This window comes from Salmo salar, chromosome ssa08, assembly GCF_905237065.1.
Source record: "Salmo salar chromosome ssa08, Ssal_v3.1, whole genome shotgun sequence".
Classification (NCBI taxonomy): Eukaryota; Metazoa; Chordata; class Actinopteri; order Salmoniformes; family Salmonidae; genus Salmo; species Salmo salar.
In genome coordinates this window covers 7,334,716-7,357,346 of record NC_059449.1, presented here as the reverse complement: position 1 = coordinate 7,357,346, position 22,631 = coordinate 7,334,716, and the positions used below count along the sequence as shown (strand labels likewise).

The window sequence follows — 22,631 nt, the reverse complement described above, 5'->3', positions numbered from 1 at the left end:
AGGATGCATCCAACTGTCACAAGCACAAACGCACGCACGCACGCACACACACACACACACACACACAGGATGTTTCCTAAATGGCCATATCTAAGATTTGTTTAAACTTTTGAACATTCACTCTCTACAGAAAACTCTCTGTTCCTTAAGCGTGATATCCTGGCGACAATGCCAATTGATAAGAAGACCAATATCTCAATATACCATAAACATATTTAGCAAGACGCCCTTGCTGTCTCTGCCTGGCCGGTTCCCCTCTCTCCACTGGGATTCTCTGCCTTTAACCCTATTACAGGGGCTGAGTCACTGGCTGACTGGTGTTCTTCCATGCCGTCCCTGGGAGGGGTGCGTCACTTGAGTGGGTTGAGTCACTGACGTGGTCTTCCTGTCTGGGTTGGCGCCCCCCCCCCCCTTTGGTTGTGCCGTGGCGGAGATCTTTGTGGGCTATACTCGGCCTTGTCTCGGGATGGTAAGTTGGTGGTTGAAGATATCCCTCCAGTGGTGTGGGGGCTGTGCATTGGCAAAGTGGGTGGGGTTATATCCTACCTGTTTGGCCCTGTCCGGGGGTTTCATCGGATGGGGCCACAGTGTCTCCTGACCCCTCCTGTCTCAGCCTCCAGTATTTATGCTGCAGTAGTTTATGTGTCGGGGGGCTAGGGTCAGTCTGTCACATCTGGAGTATTTCTCTTGTCTTATCAGGTGTCCTGTGTGAATTTAAATATGCTCTCTCTAATTCTCTTTTCTCTCTCTCTCGGAGGACCTCAGCCCTAGGACCATACCTCAGGACTACCTGGCATGATGACTCCTTGCTGTCCCCAGTCCACCTGGCCGTGCTGTTGCTCCAGTTCCAACTGTTTTGCCTGCGGCTATGGAACCCTAACCTATTCACCGGACGTGCTACCTGTCCCAGACCTGCTGTCCCAGACCTGCTGGAACCCTGACCTCTTCACCGGACGTGCCACCTGTCCCAGACCTGCTGTTTTCAACTCTCTAGAGATAGCAGGAGCGGTAGAGATACTCTCAAAGATCGGCTATGAAAAAGCCAACTGACACTTACTCGTGTTGCTGACTTGTTGCACCCTCGACAACTGCTATGATTATTATTATTTGACCATGCTGGTCATTTATGAACATTTGAACATCTTGGCCATGTGCTGTTATAATCTCCACCCGGCACAGCCAGAAGAGGACTGGCCACCCCTCATAGCCTGGTTCCTCTCTAGGTTTCTTCCTAGGTTTTGTCCTTTCTAGGGAGTTTTTCCTAGCCACCGTGCTTCTACACCTGCATTGCTTGCTGTTTGGGGTTTTAGGCTGGGTTTCTGTACAGCACTTTGAGATATCAGCTGATGTAAGAAGGGCTATATAAATACATTTGATTTGATTTGATATTTATCATACAAAAGATCCCAAACTCAAAGGGACGTTTCAAACGTGTACTCAACAAAGATGTCCAGCTGAATAAATACATTCAATACAGTGCCGTGTCCACTTACACCCTCAGCCCCCCCCTCCCTTCCACAAAGATGTACTTCGGTACTTTTCCACCACCCAGGATTTCTCTGTGCATGTCACAGGACTTCTAATCAGTCAGGAGAGGCCTTGAGTTATTGGGAGTGCGCATTCCTACAGTCCACTGCAGTCCACTAAACTTGTCATACACAAAGAGCTTAAACCTAGCACTACTTTCAATCTCTAAGGATATATAAAAACAATCAAAGAGGATATAATGCTATGCAAAGGTAAAGATATAAAGCAGTAATATAAAACAGTATTTTACACTCAACATAAATGTTTAAAAAAAGCTGCGTTCAACGTGGGTCTTTCTACCAGTAAAAAAAACAACAGCCTACGTATAAGACTATCTCCTACACTAATTGTCTAAACTGTGCATGAGAGAGAACTTGGTATCACTGTACCCATGTCCTTATTGAATATATTTGCAAATATCCTTATTTACATCTTATTTGCGTTTTTTTTGTTGACTGGTTCCAGGTTTGTTTGAGCTCTTGTCAAATGACAATAACGTGAGAACAATTCCATGAGGTGAAAAGAAACAGACCGGCACCCAGGCTAAATAAAACAATAAACCCTACCTGTCACTTTTTGCATAACTGGTCAGGATACTGGCATATCATTGGATGGGCTGACTTTAAGGATTTGGATAAAAGGGCAGGCGATAAGCAATTTCTTCCTTTTTCCACCGTGCAAGATTGCCTCTCACAATCTCATCCTTAAACATTGATTTGCCATAGACTATTAATCATTTAGCAACTTAATTTATCACTTTATTTGGAAAATGCCTCTGAAATTCGAACTTGGTCCTGGCAGGATGATTGGGGGTTCTAACCCCTGTTTCATTATTGCAGAAATAGGACAGAACCATCAGGGAGATATTGAAATCGCAAAGAAAATGATCAAGATGGCCAAGGTAATGGAAGCTAAATGAAGAGACATTGTAAGACTTTAAGGACTGGTTTCCTGGACACAGTTATGGACAAAAAGCATGCTGAATACAGAATATGGTCTTCATTGAAAGTAATTTTTGTCCAGGACTAGGCTTAATCTGTGTTAGCGTAAGTGTGGCTTTAGTGTGGCTTAAGCTTCAGTTTAATACAATAGGTTGGGTGACAAGATTCTCTGGGAGAATCGGATAGAAAGGAACACATATGCATGTATGAGTGTGGGGCAACTTAGCCATCCTGGATCCCTCCCATGTAAATCTTGCTTTAATAACCTCAAATCAAAAGCTAATGTAGAAATGGCAGGACTGAGGGGAAACGGTATTTTCTGCTGTGATGCTGATACTGTACTGCTGCTGTGCATGGATTTGCATAAATGGAAGGTGTGTGTGTGTGTGTGTTTGACACTATAACTCACGTTGGCATCAATTCACAGGACTGTGGGGCAGACTGCGCCAAGTTTCAGAAGAGTGAACTTGAGTACAAGTTCAACAAGCGTGCTCTGGAGCGTCCGTACACCTCCAAACATTCCTGGGGAAAGACATACGGTGACCACAAGCGCCACCTTGAGTTCAGTCATGAACAATATAGAGAGCTCCAGAAATATGCAAAGGAGGTTGGAATCTTCTTCACCGCTTCTGGAATGGACGAGGTAAGAGGTTATTCCATGATAAATGTCTATTGTATTTGTCTGCTGTGACTGTGTAGATATTCAAGCATGATTTCAAGCAAAACATGCATGACTATCCCAACTGCTTTGCATCGCTTGTTAGATGGCTGTGGAGTTCCTGGATGAGCTTGATGTGCCCTTCTTCAAAGTTGCCTCATGCGATGCCAACAATTTCCCCTATCTGGAACTGACTGCAAAAAAAGGTCAGTGATTTAAGTTAACACTGTGTTATATATGTACTATCTTTGCCACCTGTTACTGTGATAAAAGTGAAATGTTACCAATTTGATATACTCTGAATGTGCAGTCAACATGTGTAATATGTGGCATATCAGTAAAGTTAGTTTCTGTTGAAATTACAACTTTGTTTAACCTCAGGACGGCCTATGGTGATATCCAGTGGGATGCAGTCAATGGCGACAATGAGACGGGTCTATCAGACCGTCAAGGAACACAATCAGAACTTCACCATCCTACAGTGCACCAGTGCCTACCCATTGGACCCTGAGGATGTCAACCTATGTGTCATAGCAGTAAGACATCCCATTGGTTTATTACAAGGAAAGGGTTGTCAGGCAGGATCAGCAGGTTATCTGTTGTCACCCCAGAGTAATATCATAGGGAAACATAGGAAACAAGTGCTCAGCAATGAGAGAGAGAGAGAGCGAGAGAGCGAGAGAGAGAGAGAGAGAGAGAGAGAGAGCGAGTGAGAGAGAGAGAGATTAATTAATTGACCCATGGATTTTTACTCTCCCTTTTCCTGACATACTGTAGGAATACCAGAAGGAATTCCCTGATATTCCTATCGGATATTCTGGCCATGAGAGGGGAATCAGCATCACCGTGGCAGCAGTGGCAATGGGGGCAAAAGTCGTGGAGCGTCACGTGACCCTGGACAAGAGCTGGAAGGGCAACGACCACGAGGCGTCACTGGAGCCTTCTGAGCTGACAGAGCTGGTCAGAGCCATCCGCCTGGTGGGGCGGGCCCAAGGCACGGGCATCAAACAGATGCTACCCTGTGAGAAAGCCTGCCATGTCAAGGTGAGTTAGCCTCGGGAGGATTAAATGAAAATAAATATGACGTCATTTTTGGAGACTGTTATTACTATGAATGGTAAAGGGAAAATATTTATTTCGTATATTTTTGACATACAGTGCATTCAGAAAGTATTCAGACCCCTTCCCTTTTTCCACATTTTGTTACGTTACAGCCTTATTCTAAAATGTATTAAATCGTTTTTTTTCTCCTCTCATCAATCTACACACAATACTCCATAATGACAAAGACATTTTTGCTAATTAATAAAAAATGTAAAACTGAAATAACACATTTACATACAGTACCAGTCAAAAGTTTGGACACACCTTTTTATTTATTTTTACTATTTTCAACAAAACTATGAAATAACATATATGGAATAATGTAGTAACCAAAAAAGTGTTAAACAAATCAAAACATATTTATATTTGAGATTCTTCAAAGTAGCCATCTTTGCCTTGATGACAGCTCTGCACACTCTTGACATTCTCTCAACCAGCTTCATGAGGTAGTCACCTGGAATGCATTTCAATTAACATGTGTGCCTTGTTAAAGGTTAATTTGTGGAATTTCTTTCCTTCATAATGCATTTGAGCCAATCAGTTGTGTTGTGACAAGGTAGGGGCGGTATACAGAAGATAGCCATATTTGGTAAAAGACCAAGTCCTTATCATGGCAAGAACAGCTCAAATAAGCATAATTACTTTAAGACATGAAGGTCAGTGAAAAGTTTATTCAAGTGCAGTTCAAAAAACCATCAAGCACTATGGTGAAACTGGCTCTCATGAGGACCGCCACAGGAAAGGAAGACCCAGAGTTACCTCTGCTGCAGAGGATAAATTCATTAGAGTTAACTGCACTTCAGATTGCAGCCCAAATGAATGCATCACAAAGTTCAAGTAACAGACACATCTCAACATCAACTTTTCAGAGAATACTGCATGAATCAGGCCTTTATGGTCGAATTGCTGCAAAGAAACCACTAGTAAAGGACACCAATAATAAGAAGAGACTTGCTTGGGTCAAGAAAAACGAGCATTGGACATTAGACCGGTGAAAATCTGTCCTTTGGTCTGATGAGTCCAAATTTTAGATTTTTGGTTCCGACTACTGTGTCTTTGTGAGACGCAGAGTAAGTGAACAGATGATCTCTGCATGTGTGGTTCCCACCGTGAAGCATGGAGGAGGAGGAGTAACAGTGCTTTGCTTGTGACACCATCTGATTTATTTAGAATTCAAGGCCCACTTAACCAGCATGGCTACCACAGCATTCTGCAGCCATACACCATCCCATCTGGTTTGTGCTTAGTGGGACTATCATTTGTTTTTCAACAGGACAATGACCCAACACACCTCCAGGCTGTGTAAGGGCTATTTGACCAATAAGGAGAGTGATAGAGTGCTGCATCAGATGACCTGGCCTCCACTATCACCCAACCTCAGTCCAATTGAGATGGTTTGGGATGAGTTTGACCGCAGAGTGAAGGAAAAGCAATCAACAATTGCTCAGCATATGTGAGAACTGTTGGAAAAGACTGTTGGAAAAAGATTCCAGGTGAAACTGGTTGAGATAATGCCAAGAGTGTGGGAGCGATTACAGTCTCAGGTCTTCTTGGTTATGAAGCTACAAGCTTGGCACACCTGTATTTGGGGTATTTCACCCATTCTTCTCTGCAGATCCTCTCAAGCTCTGTCAGGTTGGATGGGGACAGCTAGACAGCTATTTTCGGGTCTCTCCAGAGATGTTCGATCAGGTTCAAGTCTGGGCTGTGGCTGGGCCACTCAAGGACATTCAGAGACCTGCTCGAAGCCACTCCTATGTTGTCTTGGCTGTGTGCTTAGGGTCGTTGTCTTGTGGGAAGGTGAACTTCGCCCCGGTCTGAGGTCCTGAGCGCTCTGGAGAAGGTTTTCATCAAGGATCTCTCTGTACTTTGCTCAGTTCATCTTTCCCTCGATCCTGACTAGTCTCCCAGTCCCTGCTTCTGAAAAACATCCCCGCAGCATGATGCTGCCACCACCATGCTTCACAGTAGGTATGGTATTGGCCAGGTGATGAGCGGTGCTTGCATTCAAGCCAAATAGTTCAATCTTGGTTTCATCAGATCAGAGAATCTTGTTTCTCATAGTCAGAGTCCTTTAGGTGCTTTTTGGCAAACTCCAAGCGCGATGACATGTGCCTTTTACTGAGGAGTGGCTTCTGTCTGGTCACTCTACCATAAAGGCCTGATTGGTGGAGTGCTGCAGAGATGGTTGTCCTTCTGGAAGGTCCTCCCATCTCCACAGAGGAATGCTGGAGCTCTGTCAGAGTGACCATCGGGTTCTTGGTCACATCCCTGACCAAGGCCCTTCTCCCCCGATTGCTCAGTTTGGCCGGGCAGCCAGCTCTAGGAAGAGTTTTGGTGGTTCTAAACTTCTTCCATTTATGAATGATGGAGGCCACTGTGTTCTTGGGGACCTTTAATGCTGCAGAAATGTTTTGGTACCCTTCCCCAGATCTGTCCCTCGACATAATCCTGTCTTGGAGCTACAGACAATTCCTTCAATCTCATGGCTTGGTTTTTGCTCTGACATGCACTGTCAACTCTGTGACCTTATACAGATAGGTAAGTACCTTTCCAAATCATGTCGAATCAATTTAGTTTACCACAGGTGGACTCCAATCAAGTTGCAGCAACATCTCAAGGACGATCAATGGAAACAGGATGCACCTGAGCTCAATTTCTGTGTGCTTAGGGTCACTGACTCTGAGTAAAGCCAGTGTCTATGTATGCGGATGACTCAACACTATACACGTCAGCTACTACAGTGACTGAAATGACTGCAACACTCAACAAAGAGCTGCAGTTAGTTTCAGAGTGGGTGGCAAGGAATAAGTTAGCCCTAAATATTTCTAAAACTATAAGCATTACATTTGGAACAAAACACTCACTACAGCTCAACTAAATATTGCAATAAATAATGTGGAAATTGATCAAGTTGAGATGACTAAACTGCTTGGAGGAACCCTAGATTGTAAACTGTCATGGTCAAAACATATTGATGCAGTAGTAGCTAAGATGGGGAGAAGTATGTCTATAATAAATGATGCTCTGCCTTTTTAACAACACGATCAACAAGGCAGGTCCTACAGGCCCTAGCTTTGTCTCATCTGGACTACTGTTCAGTCACTGTTCAGTCACAAAAAATGACTTAGGAAAATTGCAATTGGCTCAGAACAGGGTAGCATGGCTGGCCCTTGGATGTACAGAGAGATAATATTAATAATATGCATGTCAATCTCTCCTGGCTCAAAGTGGAGGAGAGATTGACTTCATCACTACTTTTATTTATGAGAGGTATTGACATGTTGAATGCACCGAGCTGTCTGTCTAAACTACTGGCATACAGCTCGGACACCCATGCATACCCCACAAGACATGCCACAAGAGGTCTCTTCACAGTCCCCAAGTCCAGAACAGATTATGGGAGGCACACAGTGCTACATAGAGCCATGACTACATGGAACTCTATTCCACATCAAGTAACTGACTAAAGCAGTAGAATTTGATTTTAAAAAAACACCTTATGGAACAGCGGGGACTGTGAAGCAACACAAACATTGGCACAGGCACATGCATACACACACACGATAACATACGCACTATACATACACATGGATTTAGTACTGTAGATATGTGGTAGTGGAGTAGGGGCTTGAGGGCACACAGTGTGTTGTGAAATCTGTGAATGTATTGTAATGTTTTTAAAATGGTATAAACTGCCTTAATTTTGCTGGAACCCAGGAAGAGTAGCTGGGGATCCATAATAAATACAAAATACACATTTTGAGTTTCATAGCAAAGGGTCTGAATACTAATGTGAATAAGGTATTTATGTTTTGCAAACATTTCTAAAAACCTGATTTTGCGTTGTCATTATGGTGTATTGTGTGTAGATTGATGAGGAAAAGTTTTATTTAATACAGTTTAGAGTAAAGCTGTAATGTAACAAAATCTGGAAAAAGTGCTTGGCTCTGAATAGTTTCCGAAGGCACTGTATATACAAAATGTACCAATAATATACTAAATAAATATTTTTCCCATTGACATTTGTAATAATAACTTTCTCCCAAAATTGTTATATTCACTTTCATTTAAAAGGTAGGCCCATTATGTTTGTCATAAACCTCCCTTACATCAAGTATTATCTTTGTACTGTATAACCTACAACAGCACATACTGCAGGAGGAAATCTCCATATTATTTTCTCTTTCAGCTGGGGAAGTCAGTGGTGGCTAAGGTGGCGATCCCCAAAGGCACGGTGCTGAGTATGGATATGCTGGGGGTGAAGGTGGGCGAGCCGAGGGGCGTCTCTCCTGAAGACATGGCTCAGCTGGTGGGCAAGGCCGTCACAGAGGATGTGGAGGAGGATGGGAGCATCACGCCACGTATGGTGGACGGCTACAACAACAAGGGCTGACAAACATGTTAACATGCTGACTAGACCAGTGTTATGATACTGATGGTATGTCAGGACAAATGGTCTGTTTACATGTCTACCATTGTGGCTAGATGGAGTAGGCCTACATCTTCATCTAGTGGTCATGTCAGCATTGTAGCAACGCCTAACCCTTATCATTTTCCTCACTTTAACCTCAGTCTCCTAACCTGCTATGTTATTTCACCAAACCTAATGTGTTGGTTCCCCTAATCAGCCACGTTAATTTCCGCAACCAGCTATGTAAACAGACCATCAATCCAACATACGATCAGTATCACCAGACGGCCACGATGCCTGCGGGAGCGTTGCAAAATCAATGTGCTATTATTCAATCATTTAACTGCTCATGCGCATCAATGGGCGTCTGCATAGCCAGGCGATAAATAGAACTTGGTTCTATTTCAGACCCTTAATGCCTGCAAGTCCCTCCTCTCCCATCTGCTCATTGGTTTTCACGAGCATACTAACCCACCTGGGTGACTGAAAGACGAACGAGAAGAGATTCATCAAAGAACGCTATCTGAAAACGAACTAGGCTTCCCCTTTCATCTGTGGATTCATTGTCGGAGTGGAGAACATGATTTTGTATGACCCCAAAAATTCTAAAAAGATCCATCAAAAAAAGGGACGCTATTTTTTAATTAAACTAACAAACCAATGTTATGACCCAGGGCAAATTAGCTAGCAATAGTTCCATAACCATGAATGAGTCGTGTGTTTCAACCTGTCCCCAAAATAATATAGTGTAGTTTGTTTTGCTGATTTAACCTGCGTGTATGAACGTGTCTGATGGGGATAGTTGAAATGAATATGTTCATGGTGGACGCACTTGAGGGGCTGGTTTGGTGAAGCGGCATTCGCATGTTGATTTTGTCCATCCACATCAGATGCGATCATGACACTAAGGTTAAAATATCAAAGCCAACTGTGAACAAACTATATTCATTTGTGGACAGGTCGAAACAAAAAATGACTTAGGAAAATTGCAATTGGCTCAGAACATTTAGGTAGCTAGCTGTTGCTAGTTAGTTTGTCCTGTGAGATGAACATTGAGTTGTTATTTTACCTGACATGCATCTTTTCCTGAATTTAGCTGTTTCTTTGTACAATTTTGACCCGGAGTCGTACAAAATCGCGTGTTTCTCTACTCCAACGATAAATCCACAGATGAAAAGAGACACCTAGTTAATTATCTTCAATGAATCTCTCCTCGTGTGTTTGTATCTTTTTCCTGATATCCAATAAGGAGGCGACAATCAACACACTGTGCATCTCAAATAGAACCAAGTTCTACTGTAGCTCTTGGCCACGCAGAGATGTGGGGGAAATGATTGAATAACATGTAAGTGGAACAAAAACTTCAAGTAAAAACTCAAATTGGAAAAACTATTTAGTAACCTGAAATAAAATAAGCAAGAAAAACATTTGAAAAGCTAAAACTATATTGAAACTACAATTTCAAGTCTGAAAACTAACTAAACTAAACTTAATTTCAAATAAAAAATCAAAAAACAAATAAAGGTTTTATATTAAATTACAAAACCAAGTAACTTTGGTGATCGGTGAGGTTTGCTTGTTAGGAATCACGTTGGCTCTATTAATTGCATTTCTATCTGCAACGTTTGACTACTGAACATGGCACTGGGCGATGTATAATCAGAAGTAAGTTTAAAAAAATAATAATATTGATGGAAACAAACAGATTAGAATATAGTAGACTTGACTGTCTATATAAGGTACATTTATTTACATATGTGTGGTGGATGTTTACTTTACTTTTCTATATCAGAGGATGTGAAATAGAATTTGGTGTTTAAAAGGTCAAATACAATGTATACAAATAATGATTGACTACTCCTATAATAAAACATTATTCATTACAATGTCTCACATTTTGACTCTTGAGAATCCTGACCTGTGAGTGAATGGAGAACCTTTATTTTGAAACATGAGTGGAGGAATCCACAACGTGTAAATTAGCTTGACTTTTTCCGCGAGAACCAACACCTGACTGTCTCATTACTTCTGGCTCAGAGCAAGCGAACATCTTATCGCTACAAAAAGTTTAGGAAACCGCATTTATCACATTTCCAAAATGCCTCTGAAATTCGAGCTTTGCCCTGGCAGGATGATTGGGGGTTCTAACCCCTGTTTCATTATTGCAGAAATTGGACAGAACCACCAGGGAGATATCGAAATTGCCAAGAAAATGATCAAGATGGCCAAGGTAATGTTAGTAGCAACATTTGAATGAGTTTTCTTAGCTCAGCTGCTGTATTGGGGACCATGGTACTGACTTACTTGCTAGTAAACTAGCAGCTACTTTAGTATAAAGTAGATTCCAGTGCCCACAGAACTGTAAAATGACAGTAGTTCTGCTACTAACTGCTGTTGCTTGCTGGGGCTGTATTTAAAATGGTGAATTTGTGACATTGAGACCATGGGCATCTATTGGTCAATTTAGTCAGGACTAATAATGGTGGATACGGAATTCCTACCAGAGCCAGAGATGTGGCACAGATGCCCAACCTCATATACACAATTATCACACCATTTGACTGTTTTATGAAAAGGCAGTGGGTGTGTTAGCTACAGATTTACGATATAATGTGATTTAACCAAAGATTTTTGGTATCCATTCAAGTTTCAAGTCAAGTTTAAGCTTTTTAATTTCACGTGCACAAGTAGTGAAATGCCTTTCTTGCCATAGTTACAGGTTAGGTACTGTTTGGTGTAGCACAGTGACATTTCGACCAACCTTAACTTGGCGATACTATCTTTTGTTTTTGATTCAGCCAAACATCTATCTTCTAAAATGTCAGTGTCCAGTTGCAGGTGATGCATTTAAATGTATTAAGGTTTTGCTCCATGAGTAATCCAACAATGTCTTTGTCGCCATCTTGTCTATTTCAAATCTTCTCTCATTGTTCGAGACAGGTGAGTGTCATCATGACATGTGGCACTTTGGGGTGTGGACCCACCTGTCTCAATCAATGAGAGAAGATTTTAAACAAGGTTCCCTCCTCATCCTCATTGGCAACACATTTTACAACTATTTTACCCTACTCATATTGAAAATCAATTCACAGGACTGTGGGGCAGACTGCGCCAAGTTTCAGAAGAGTGAACTTGAGTACAAGTTCAACAAAGGTGCTCTGGAGCGTCCGTACACCTCCAAACATTCCTGGGGAAAGACATACGGTGAGCACAAGCGCCACCTTGAGTTCAGTCATGAACAATATAGAGAGCTCCAGAAATATGCAAAGGAGGTTGGAATCTTCTTCACCGCTTCTGGAATGGACGAGGTAAGAGGTTATTCCATGATAAATGTCTATTGTATTTGTCTGCTGTGACTGTGTTTATATTCAAGCATGATTTCAAGCAAAACATGCATGACTATCCCACTGCTTTGCATCGCTTGTTAGATGGCTGTGGAGTTCCTGGATGAGCTTGATGTGCCCTTCTTCAAAGTTGCCTCGTGCGATGCCAACAATTTCCCCTATCTGGAACTGACTGCAAAAAAAGGTCAGTGATTTAAGTTAACACTGTGTTATATATGTACTACATCTTTGCCACCTGTTACTGTGATAAAAGTGAAATGTTACCAATTTGATATACTCTGAATGTGCAGTCAACATGTGTAATATGTGGCATATCAGTAAAGTTAGTTTCTGTTGAAATTACAACTTTGTTTAACCTCAGGACGGCCTATGGTGATATCCAGTGGGATGCAGTCAATGGCGACAATGAGACGGGTCTATCAGACCGTCAAGGAACACAATCAGAACTTCACCATCCTACAGTGCACCAGTGCCTACCCATTGGACCCTGAGGATGTCAACCTATGTGTCATAGCAGTAAGATTTCCCATTGGTTTATTACAAAAAAGGATTGTCAGGCAGGATCAGCAGGTTATCTGTTGTCAGGCAGGATCAGCAGGTTATCTGTTGTCACCCGAGTAATATCATAAGGAAATATAGGGTGTGTCAAGTGCACCGCAATGAGGGTGCGTCAAATGCACGGCAATGAGAGAGAGAATGAGAGAGAGAATGAGAACGAGAGAGAGAGAGAACGAGAACAAGAGAGAGAGAACGAGAACAAGAGAGAGAACGAGAACAAGAGAGAGAGAGAACGAGAGAATGAGAGAGAATGAGAACGAGAACGAGAGAGAGAAGACCGAGAGAGAGAGGGAAATAGAGAGAGAACGAGAGAGAGAGAACAAGAGAGAGAACGAGAGAGAATAAGAACGAGAGAGAACGAGAACAAGAGAGAGAGAGAACGAGAGAGAACGAGAACAAGAGAGAGAACGAGAGAGAACGAGAGAGAACGAGAACAAGAGAGAGAGAACGAGAACAAGCGAGAGAGAACGAGAGAGAACGAGAGAGAGAACGAGAGAGAGAGCGAATGAGAACGAGAGAGAATGAGAACGAGAGAGAGAGAGAACGAGAGAGAGAGAGAACGAGAGAGAGAGAATGAGAACAAGAGAGAGAACGAGAGAGAGAATGAGAACAAGAGAGAGAGAACGAGAACGAGAGAGAGAACGAGAACAAGAGAGAGAGAGAACAAGAGAGAAGGGAGAACAAGAGAGAGAGAGAGAACGAGAGAGAACGACAACAAGAGAGATAGAACGAGAGAGAACGACAACAAGAGAGAGTGAGAGAGAGAGAACGAGAGAGAGAGCGAGAGATAGAGAACGAGAACAAGAGAGAGAACGAGAACAAGAGAGAGAGCGAGAGAACAAGAGAGAGAGAGAACGAGAACAAGAGAGAGAAAGAGAACGAGAACAAGAGAGAGCGAGAGAACGAGAACAAGAGAGAGCGAGAGAACGAGAACAAGAGAGAGAGAACAAGAGAGAGAGAACAAGAGAGGGAGAGATAGAGAACGAGAACAAGAGAGAGAACGAGAACAAGAGAGAGAGAGAACGAGAACAAGAGAGAGAGAGAGAACGAGAACAAGAGAGAGCGAGAGAACGAGAACGAGAGAGATCGAGAGAACGAGAACAAGAGAGCGAGAGAGTGAACAAGAGAGAGAGAGAACAAGAGAGAGAGAGAGAACAAGAGAGAGAGAGAACGAGAACAAGAGAGAGGACGAGAACAAGAGAGAACGAGAACAAGAGAGAGCGAGAGTACAAGAGAGAGAGAGAACAAGAACAAGAGAGAGAGAGAACGAGAACAAGAGAGCGAGAGAGAGAACAAGTGAGAGAGAGAACAAGAGAGAGTGAGAGAACAAGAGAGAGAACGAGAGAGAGAGAGAGAACAAGAGAGAGAGAATGAGAACAAGAGAGAGGACGAGAACAAGAGAGAGAACGAGAGAGAGAACAAGAGAGAGAGAGAACGAGAGAACGAGAGAGGACAAGAGAGAGAACAAGAGAAAACGAGAACAAAAGAGAACGAAAACGAGAGAGCGAGAGAGAGAACAAGTGAGAGAGAACGAGAGAGAGAACAAGAGAGAGAGAGAATGAGAGAGAGAATGAGAACGAGAGAGAGAGAACGAGAACAAGAGAGTGAGAGAACAAGAGAAAGAGAACGAGAACAAGAGAGAGAGAACGAGAACAAGAGAGAGAGAACAAGAACAAGAGAGAGAGAGAGAACGAGAACAAGAGAGAGAGAGAGAACAAGAGAGAGAACGAGAACAAGAGAGAGAGAGAACGAGAACAAGAGAGAGCGAGAGAACGAGAACAAGAGAGAGCGAGAGAACGAGAACAAGAGAGCGAGAGAGTGAACAAGAGCGAGAGAGTGAACAAGAGAGAGAGAGAGAACAAGAGAGAGAGAGAGAACAAGAGAGAGAGAGAGAACGAGAGAGAGAACGAGAACAAGAGAGAGGACGAGAACAAGAGAGAGCGAGAACAAGAGAGAGCGAGAGAACGAGAACAAGAGCGAGAGAGTGAACAAGAGCGAGAGAGTGAACAAGAGCGAGAGAGTGAACAAGAGAGAGAGAGAGAACGAGAGAGAGAACGAGAACAAGAGAGAGGACGAGGACAAGAGAGAGCGAGAACAAGAGAACGAGAACAAGAGAGAGCGAGAGTACAAGAGAGAGAGAGAACAAGAACAAGAGAGAGAGAGAACGAGAACAAGAGAGCGAGAGAGAGAACAAGTGAGAGAGAGAACAAGAGAGAGTGAGAGAACAAGAGAGAGAACGAGAGAGAGAGAGAACAAGAGAGAGAGAATGAGAACAAGAGAGAGGACGAGAACAAGAGAGAGAACGAGAGAGAGAACAAGAGAGAGAGAGAACGAGAGAACGAGAGAGGACAAGAGAGAGAACAAGAGAAAACGAGAACAAAAGAGAACGAAAACGAGAGAGCGAGAGAGAGAACAAGTGAGAGAGAACAAGAGAGAGAACAAGAGAGAGAGAACAAGAGAGAGAGAGAATGAGAGAGAGAATGAGAACGAGAGAGAGAGAACGAGAACAAGAGAGTGAGAGAACAAGAGAAAGAGAACGAGAACAAGAGAGAGAGAGAACGAGAACAAGAGAGAGAGAGAACAAGAGAGAGAGAGAACGAGAACAAGAGAGAAGGAGAGAACGAGAGTGGGAACAAGAACAAGATAGAGAGAGAACGAGAACAAGAGAGAGAGAGAACGAGAACAAGAGAGAGAGAGAACAAGAGGGAGAGAGAGAGAACAAGAGAGTGAGAGAACAAGAGAGAGAGAGAACAAGAGAGAGAGAACAAGAGAGAGAGAGAGAACAAGAGAGAGAGAGAACGAGAACAAGAGAGAGCGAGAGAACAAGAGAGTGGGAACGAGAACAAGAGAGAGAGAGAACGAGAACAAGAGAGAGAGAGAACGAGAACAAGAGAGCGAGAGAGAGAACAATTGAGAGAGAACAAGAGAGAGAGAGAACAAGAGAGAGAGAACGAGAACAAGAGAGAACGAGAACAAGAGAGAGAGAGAACGAGAACAAGAGAGAGCGAGAGAACAAGAGAGTGGGAACGAGAACAAGAGAGAGAGAACGAGAACAAGAGAGAGAGAGAACGAGAACAAGAGAGCGAGAGAGAGAACAATTGAGAGAGAACAAGAGAGAGTGAGAGAACAAGAGAGAGAGAGAGAACAAGAGAGAGTGAGAGAACAAGAGAGAGAGAGAACAAGAGAGAGTGAGAGAACGAGAAAGAGAGAACAAGAGAGAGAGAACGAGACCAAGAGAGAGGACGAGAACAAGAGAGAGAACGAGAACAAGAGAGAGAGAATGAGAACGAGAGAGAGAGAGAACGAGAACAAGAGAGAGAACGAGAGAGAGAACGAGAGAGAACGAGAGAGAACGAGAACGAGAGAGATAGAACAAGAGAGAGAGAGAGAACGAGAGAGAACAACAGAGAGAGAACAACAGAGAGAGAACAAGAGAGAACAAGAGAAAACGAGAACAAGAGAGAGAGAACGAGCGAGTACGAGAGAGAAAGAGAACGAGAATGAGAACAAGAGAGATAATGAGAACAAGAGAGAGAGAACGAGAGAGAGAACAAGAGAGAGAGAAAACAAGAGACAAAGAACGAGAGAGCGAATGAGAACGAGAACAAGAGAGAACGAGAACAAGAGAGAACGAGAAAGAGAGCACTAGAACAAGAGAGAGAGAACGAGAACAAGAGAGAGAGAGGACGAGAACAAGAGAGACCGAGAGAGAGAATTAGAGAACAAGAGAGAGAACAAGAGAGAGAGAGAACGAGAGAGAACGAGAACAAGAGAGAGAGAACGAGAACAAGAGAGAACGAGAACGAGATCAAGAGAGAGAGAAAGACAACAAGAGAGAGAACGAGAACAAGTGAGAGAACGAGAACAAGAGAGAGAGAGAGAGAACGAGAACAAGAGAGAGAGAAAGAGAGAGAACAAGAGAGAACAAGAGAGAGAGAAAATGAGAACAAGAGAGAGAACGAGAGAGAGAGAGAACGAGAACAAGAGAGAGAGAGAACGAGAACAAGATAGAGAGAACGAGAACAAGAGAGAGAGAGAGAACGAGAACAAGAGAGAGAGAGAACGAGAACAAGAGAGAGAGAAAGAGAACGAGAGAGAGGTAGAATGAGAACAAGAGAGAGAGAGAATGAGAACAAGAGAGAGAGAACAAGAATTTGACAGATTTCTGTTCAGGCCACCACTGAAGGAAATGAATTGACCCATGGAATTTTACTCTCCCTTTTCCTGACATACTGTAGGAATACCAGAAGGAATTCCCTGATATTCCCATCGGATATTCTGGCCATGAGAGGGGAATCAGCATCACCGTGGCAGCAGTGGCAATGGGGGCAAAAGTCGTGGAGCGTCACGTGACCCTGGACAAGAGCTGGAAGGGCAACGACCACGAGGCATCACTGGAGCCTTCTGAGCTGACAGAGCTGGTCAGAGCCATCCGCCTGGTGGGGCGGGCCCAAGGCACGGGCATCAAACAGATGCTACCCTGTGAGAAAGCCTGCCATGTCAAGGTGAGTTAGCCTCGGGAGGTTTAAATGAAAAAAAATATGACGTCATTTTTGGAGACTGTTATTACTATGAATGGTAAAGGGAAAATATTTATTTCGTATATTTTTGACATACAGTGCATTCAGAAAGTATTCAGACCCCTTCCCTTTTTCCACATTTTGTTACGTTACAGCCTTATTCTAAAATGTATTAAATCGTTTTTTTTTTCTCCTCTCATCAATCTACACACAATACCCCATAATGACAAAGACAAAAAAAAGGGTTTTAGACATTTTTGCTAATTAATAAAAAATGTAAAACTGAAATAACACATTTACATACAGTACCAGTCAAAAGTTTGGACACACCTTTTTATTTATTTTTACTATTTTCAACAAAACGACGAAATAACACATATGGAATCATGTAGTAACCAAAAAAGTGTTAAACAAATCAAAACATATTTATATTTGAGATTCTTCAAAGTAGCCATCTTTGCCTTGATGACAGCTCTGCACACTCTTGACATTCTCTCAACCAGCTTCATGAGGTAGTCACCTGGAATGCATTTCAATTAACATGTGTGCCTTGTTAAAGGTTAATTTGTGGAATTTCTTTCCTTCATAATGCATTTGAGCCAATCAGTTGTGTTGTGACAAGGTAGGGGCGGTATACAGAAGATAGCCATATTTGGTAAAAGACCAAGTCCTTATCATGGCAAGAACAGCTCAAATAAGCATAATTACTTTAAGACATGAAGGTCAGTGAAAAGTTTATTCAAGTGCAGTTGAAAAAACCATCAAGCACTATGGTGAAACTGGCTCTCATGAGGACCGCCACAGGAAAGGAAGACCCAGAGTTACCTCTGCTGCAGAGGATAAATTCATTAGAGTTAACTGCACTTCAGATTGCAGCCCAAATGAATGCATCACAAAGTTCAAGTAACAGACACATCTCAACATCAACTGTTCAGAGAAGACTGCATGAATCAGGCCTTTATGGTCGAATTGCTGCAAAGAAACCACTAGTAAAGGACACCAATAATGTGTGCTTAGGGTCGTTGTCTTGTGGGAAGGTGAACTTCGCCCCGGTCTGAGGTCCTGAGCGCTCTGGAGAAGGTTTTCATCAAGGATCTCTCTGTACTTTGCTCAGTTCATCTTTCCCTCGATCCTGACTAGTCTCCCAGTCCCTGCTTCTGAAAAACATCCCCACAGCATGATGCTGCCACCACCATGCTTCACAGTAGGTATGGTATTGGCCAGATGATGCGCAGTGCTTGCATTCAAGCCAAATAGTTCAATCTTGGTTTCATCAGATCAGAGAATCTTGTTTCTCAGAGTCCTTTAGGTGCTTTTTGGCAAACTCCAAGCGCGATGACATGTGCCTTTTACTGAGGAGTGGCTTCTGTCTGGTCACTCTACCATAAAGGCCTGATTGGTGGAGTGCTGCAGAGATGGTTGTCCTTCTGGAAGGTCCTCCCATCTCCACAGAGGAATGCTGGAGCTCTGTCAGAGTGACCATCGGGTTCTTGGTCACATCCCTGACCAAGGCCCTTCTCCCCCGATTGCTCAGTTTGGCCGGGCAGCCAGCTCTAGGAAGAGTCTGGTGGTTCCAAACTTCTTCCATTTATGAATGATGGAGGCCACTGTGTTCTTGGGGACCTTTAATGCTGCAGAAATGTTTTGGTACCCTTCCCCAGATCTGTCCCTCGACATAATCCTGTCTTGGAGCTACAGACAATTCCTTCAATCTCATGGCTTGGTTTTTGCTCTGACATGCACTGTCAACTCTGTGACCTTATACAGATAGGTAAGTACCTTTCCAAATCATGTCGAATCAATTTAGTTTACCACAGGTGGACTCCAATCAAGTTGCAGCAACATCTCAAGGACGATCAATGGAAACAGGATGCACCTGAGCTCAATTTCTGTGTGCTTAGGGTCACTGACTCTGAGTAAAGCCAGTGTCTATGTATGCGGATGACTCAACACTATTCACGTCAGCTACTACAGTGACTGAAATGACTGCAACACTCAACAAAGAGCTGCAGCTAGTTTCAGAGTGGGTGGCAAGGAATAAGTTAGCCCTAAATATTTCTAAAACTATAAGCATTATATTTGGAACAAAACACTAATTTAAGCTCAACTAAATATTGCAATAAATAATGTGGAAATTGAGCAAGTTGAGATGACTAAACTGCTTGGAGGAACCCTAGATTGTAAACTGTCATGGTCAAAACATATTGATGCAGTAGTAGCTAAGATGGGGAGAAGTATGTCTATAATAAATTATGCTCTGCCTTTTTAACAACACGATCAACAAGGCAGGTCCTACAGGCCCTAGCTTTGTCTCATCTGGACTACTGTTCAGTCACGTGGTCAGGTGCCACAAAAAATGACTTAGGAAAATTGCAATTGGCTCAGAACAGGGCAGCATGGCTGGCCCTTGGATGTACAGAGAGATAATATTAATAATATGCATGTCAATCTCTCCTGGCTCAAAGTGGAGGAGAGATTGACTTCATCACTACTTTTATTTATGAGAGGTATTGACATGTTGAATACACCGAGCTGTCTGTCTAAACTACTGGCATACAGCTCGGACACCCATGCATACCCTACAAGACATGCCACAAGAGGTCTCTTCACAGTCCCCAAGTCCAGAACAGATTATGGGAGGCACACAGTGCTACATAGAGCCATGACTACATGGAACTTTATTCCACATCAAGTAACTGACTAAAGCAGTAGAATTTGATTTTTTTTAAAACACCTCATGGAACAGCGGGGACTGTGAAGAACCACAAACATTGGCACAGGCACATGCATACACACACACGATAACATACGCACTATACATACACATGGATTTAGTACTGTAGATATGTGGTAGTGGTGGAGTAGGTGCCTGAGGGCACACAGTGTGTTGTGAAATCTGTGAATGTATTGTAATGTTTTTAAAATTGTATAAACTGCCTTAATTTTGCTGGAACCCAGGAAGAGTAGCTGGGGATCCATAATAAATACAAAATACACATTTCGAGTTTCATAGCAAAGGGTCTGAATACTAATGTGAATAAGGTATTTATGTTTTGCAAACATTTCTAAAAACCTGATTTTGCGTTGTCATTATGGTGTATTGTGTGTAGATTGATGAGGAAAAGTTTTATTTAATACAGTTTAGAGTAAAGCTATAATGTAACAAAATCTGGAAAAAGTGCTTGGCTCTGAATAGTTTCCGAAGGCACTGTATATACAAAATGTACCAATAATATACTAAATCAGTATTTTTCCCATTGACATTTGTAATAATAACTTTCTCCCAAAATTGTTATATTCACTTTCATTTAAAAGGTAGGCCCATTATGTTTGTCATAAACCTCCCTTACATCAAGTATTCTCTTTGTACTGTATAACCTACAACAGCACATACTGCAGGAGGAAATCTCCATATTATTTTCTCTTTCAGCTGGGGAAGTCAGTGGTGGCTAAGGTGGCGATCCCCAAAGGCACGGTGCTGAGTATGGATATGCTGGGGGTGAAGGTGGGCGAGCCGAGGGGCGTCTCTCCTGAAGACATGGCTCAGCTGGTGGGCAAGGCCGTCACAGAGGACGTGGAGGAGGATGGGAGCATCACGCCACGTATGGTGGACGGCTACAACAACAAGGGCTGACAAACATGTTAACATGCTGACTAGACCAGTGTTATGATACTGATGGTATGTCAGGACAGATGGTCTGTTTACATGTCTACCATTGTGGCTAGATGGAGTAGTCCTACATCTTCATCTAGTGGTCATGTCAGCATTGTAGCAACGCCTAACCCTTATCATTTTCCTCACTTTAACCTCAGTCTCCTAACCTGCTATGTTATTTCACCAAACCTAATGTGTTGGTTCCCCTAATCAGCCACGTTAATTTCCGCAACCAGCTATGTAAACAGACCATCAATCCAACATACGATCAGTATCACCAGACGGCCACGATGCCTGCGGGAGCGTTGCAAAATCAATGTGCCCATTATTCAATCATTTAACTGCTCATGCGCATCAATGGGCGTCTGCATAGCCAGGCGATAAATAGAACTTGGTTCTATTTCAGACCCTTAATGCCTGCAAGTCCCTCCTCTCCCATCTGCTCATTGGTTTTCACGAGCATACTAACCCACCTGGGTGACTGAAAGACGAACGAGAAGAGATTCATCAAAGAACGCTATCTGAAAACGAACTAGGCTTCCCCTTTCATCTGTGGATTCATTGTCGGAGTGGAGAACATGATTTTGTATGACCCCAAAAATTCTAAAAAGATCCATCAAAAAAAGGGACGCTATTTTTTAATTAAACTAACAAACCAATGTTATGACCCAGGGCAAATTAGCTAGCAATAGTTCCATAACCATGAATGAGTCGTGTGTTTCAACCTGTCCCCAAAATAATATAGTGTAGTTTGTTTTGCTGATTTAACCTGAGTGTATGAACGTGTCTGATGGGGATAGTTGAAATGAATATGTTCATGGTGGACGCACTTGAGGGGCTGGTTTGGTGAAGCGGCATTCGCATGTTGATTTTGTCCATCCACATCAGATGCGATCATGACACTAAGGTTAAAATATCAAAGCCAACTGTGAACAAACTATATTCATTTGTGGACAGGTCGAAACAATCATGGACATTTAGGTAGCTAGCTGTTGCTAGTTAGTTTGTCCTGTGAGATGAACATTGAGTTGTTATTTTACCTGACATGCATCTTTTCCTGAATTTAGCTGTTTCTTTGTACAATTTTGACCCGGAGTCGTACAAAATCGCGTGTTTCTCTACTCCAACGATAAATCCACAGATGAAAAGAGACACCTAGTTAATTATCTTCAATGAATCTCTCCTCGTGTGTTTGTATCTTTTTCCTGATATCCAATAAGGAGGCGACAATCAACACACTGTGCATCTCAAATAGAACCAAGTTCTACTGTAGCTCTTGGCCACGCAGAGATGTGGGGGAAATGATTGAATAACATGTAAGTGGAACAAAAACTTCAAGTAAAAACTCAAATTGGAAAAACTATTTAGTAACCTGAAATAAAATAAGCAAGAAAAACATTTGAAAAGCTAAAACTATATTGAAACTACAATTTCAAGTCTGAAAACTAACTAAACTAAACTTAATTTCAAATAAAAATCAAAAAACAAATAAAGGTTTTATATTAAATTACAAAACCAAGTAACTTTGGTGATCGGTGAGGTTTGCTTGTTAGGAATCACGTTGGCTCTATTAATTGCATTTCTATCTGCAACGTTTGACTACTGAACATGGCACTGGGCGATGTATAATCAGAAGTAAGTTTAAAAAAATAATAATATTGATGGAAACAAACAGATTAGAATATAGTAGACTTGACTGTCTATATAAGGTGCATTTATTTACATATGTGTGGTGGATGTTTACTTTACTTTTCTATATCAGAGGATGTGAAATAGAATTTGGTGTTTAAAAGGTCAAATACAATGTATACAAATAATGATTGACTACTCCTATAATAAAACATTATTCATTACAATGTCTCACATTTTGACTCTTGAGAATCCTGACCTGTGAGTGAATGGAGAACCTT

General features: G+C 42.4%; 2 protein-coding genes across 4 annotated transcripts; both read left to right on the top strand.

Moving 5' to 3' along the window:
* Window positions 1-2,184: 2,184 nt before the first annotated feature.
* On the top strand, window positions 2,185-22,574 carry LOC106609889 (sialic acid synthase). 3 transcript variants are annotated; one of them, XR_006770773.1, is made up of 7 exons: window positions 2,185-2,428; window positions 2,896-3,111; window positions 3,233-3,332; window positions 3,508-3,662; window positions 3,904-4,170; window positions 8,423-9,603; window positions 21,679-22,574. XR_006770773.1 is itself a non-coding variant. In XM_014208923.2 (6 exons), exons 1-6 carry the CDS (start codon window positions 2,297-2,299, stop codon window positions 8,624-8,626), a joined length of 1,074 nt encoding a protein of 357 aa, XP_014064398.1. In that variant the 5' UTR covers window positions 2,185-2,296; the 3' UTR covers window positions 8,627-10,527. The 3 variants fall into 3 exon arrangements, 1 of the variants encoding a protein (XP_014064398.1); XR_006770774.1 differs by having other exon boundaries at window positions 8,423-9,654; window positions 21,703-22,574; XM_014208923.2 differs by lacking the exon at window positions 21,679-22,574 and having other exon boundaries at window positions 8,423-10,527.
* On the top strand, window positions 10,641-22,574 carry LOC123744189 (sialic acid synthase). The gene is made up of 6 exons (XM_045722689.1): window positions 10,641-10,874; window positions 11,737-11,952; window positions 12,073-12,172; window positions 12,350-12,504; window positions 16,785-17,051; window positions 20,497-22,574. Exons 1-6 carry the CDS (start codon window positions 10,743-10,745, stop codon window positions 20,698-20,700), a joined length of 1,074 nt encoding a protein of 357 aa, XP_045578645.1. The 5' UTR covers window positions 10,641-10,742; the 3' UTR covers window positions 20,701-22,574.
* Window positions 22,575-22,631: the final 57 nt, after the last annotated feature.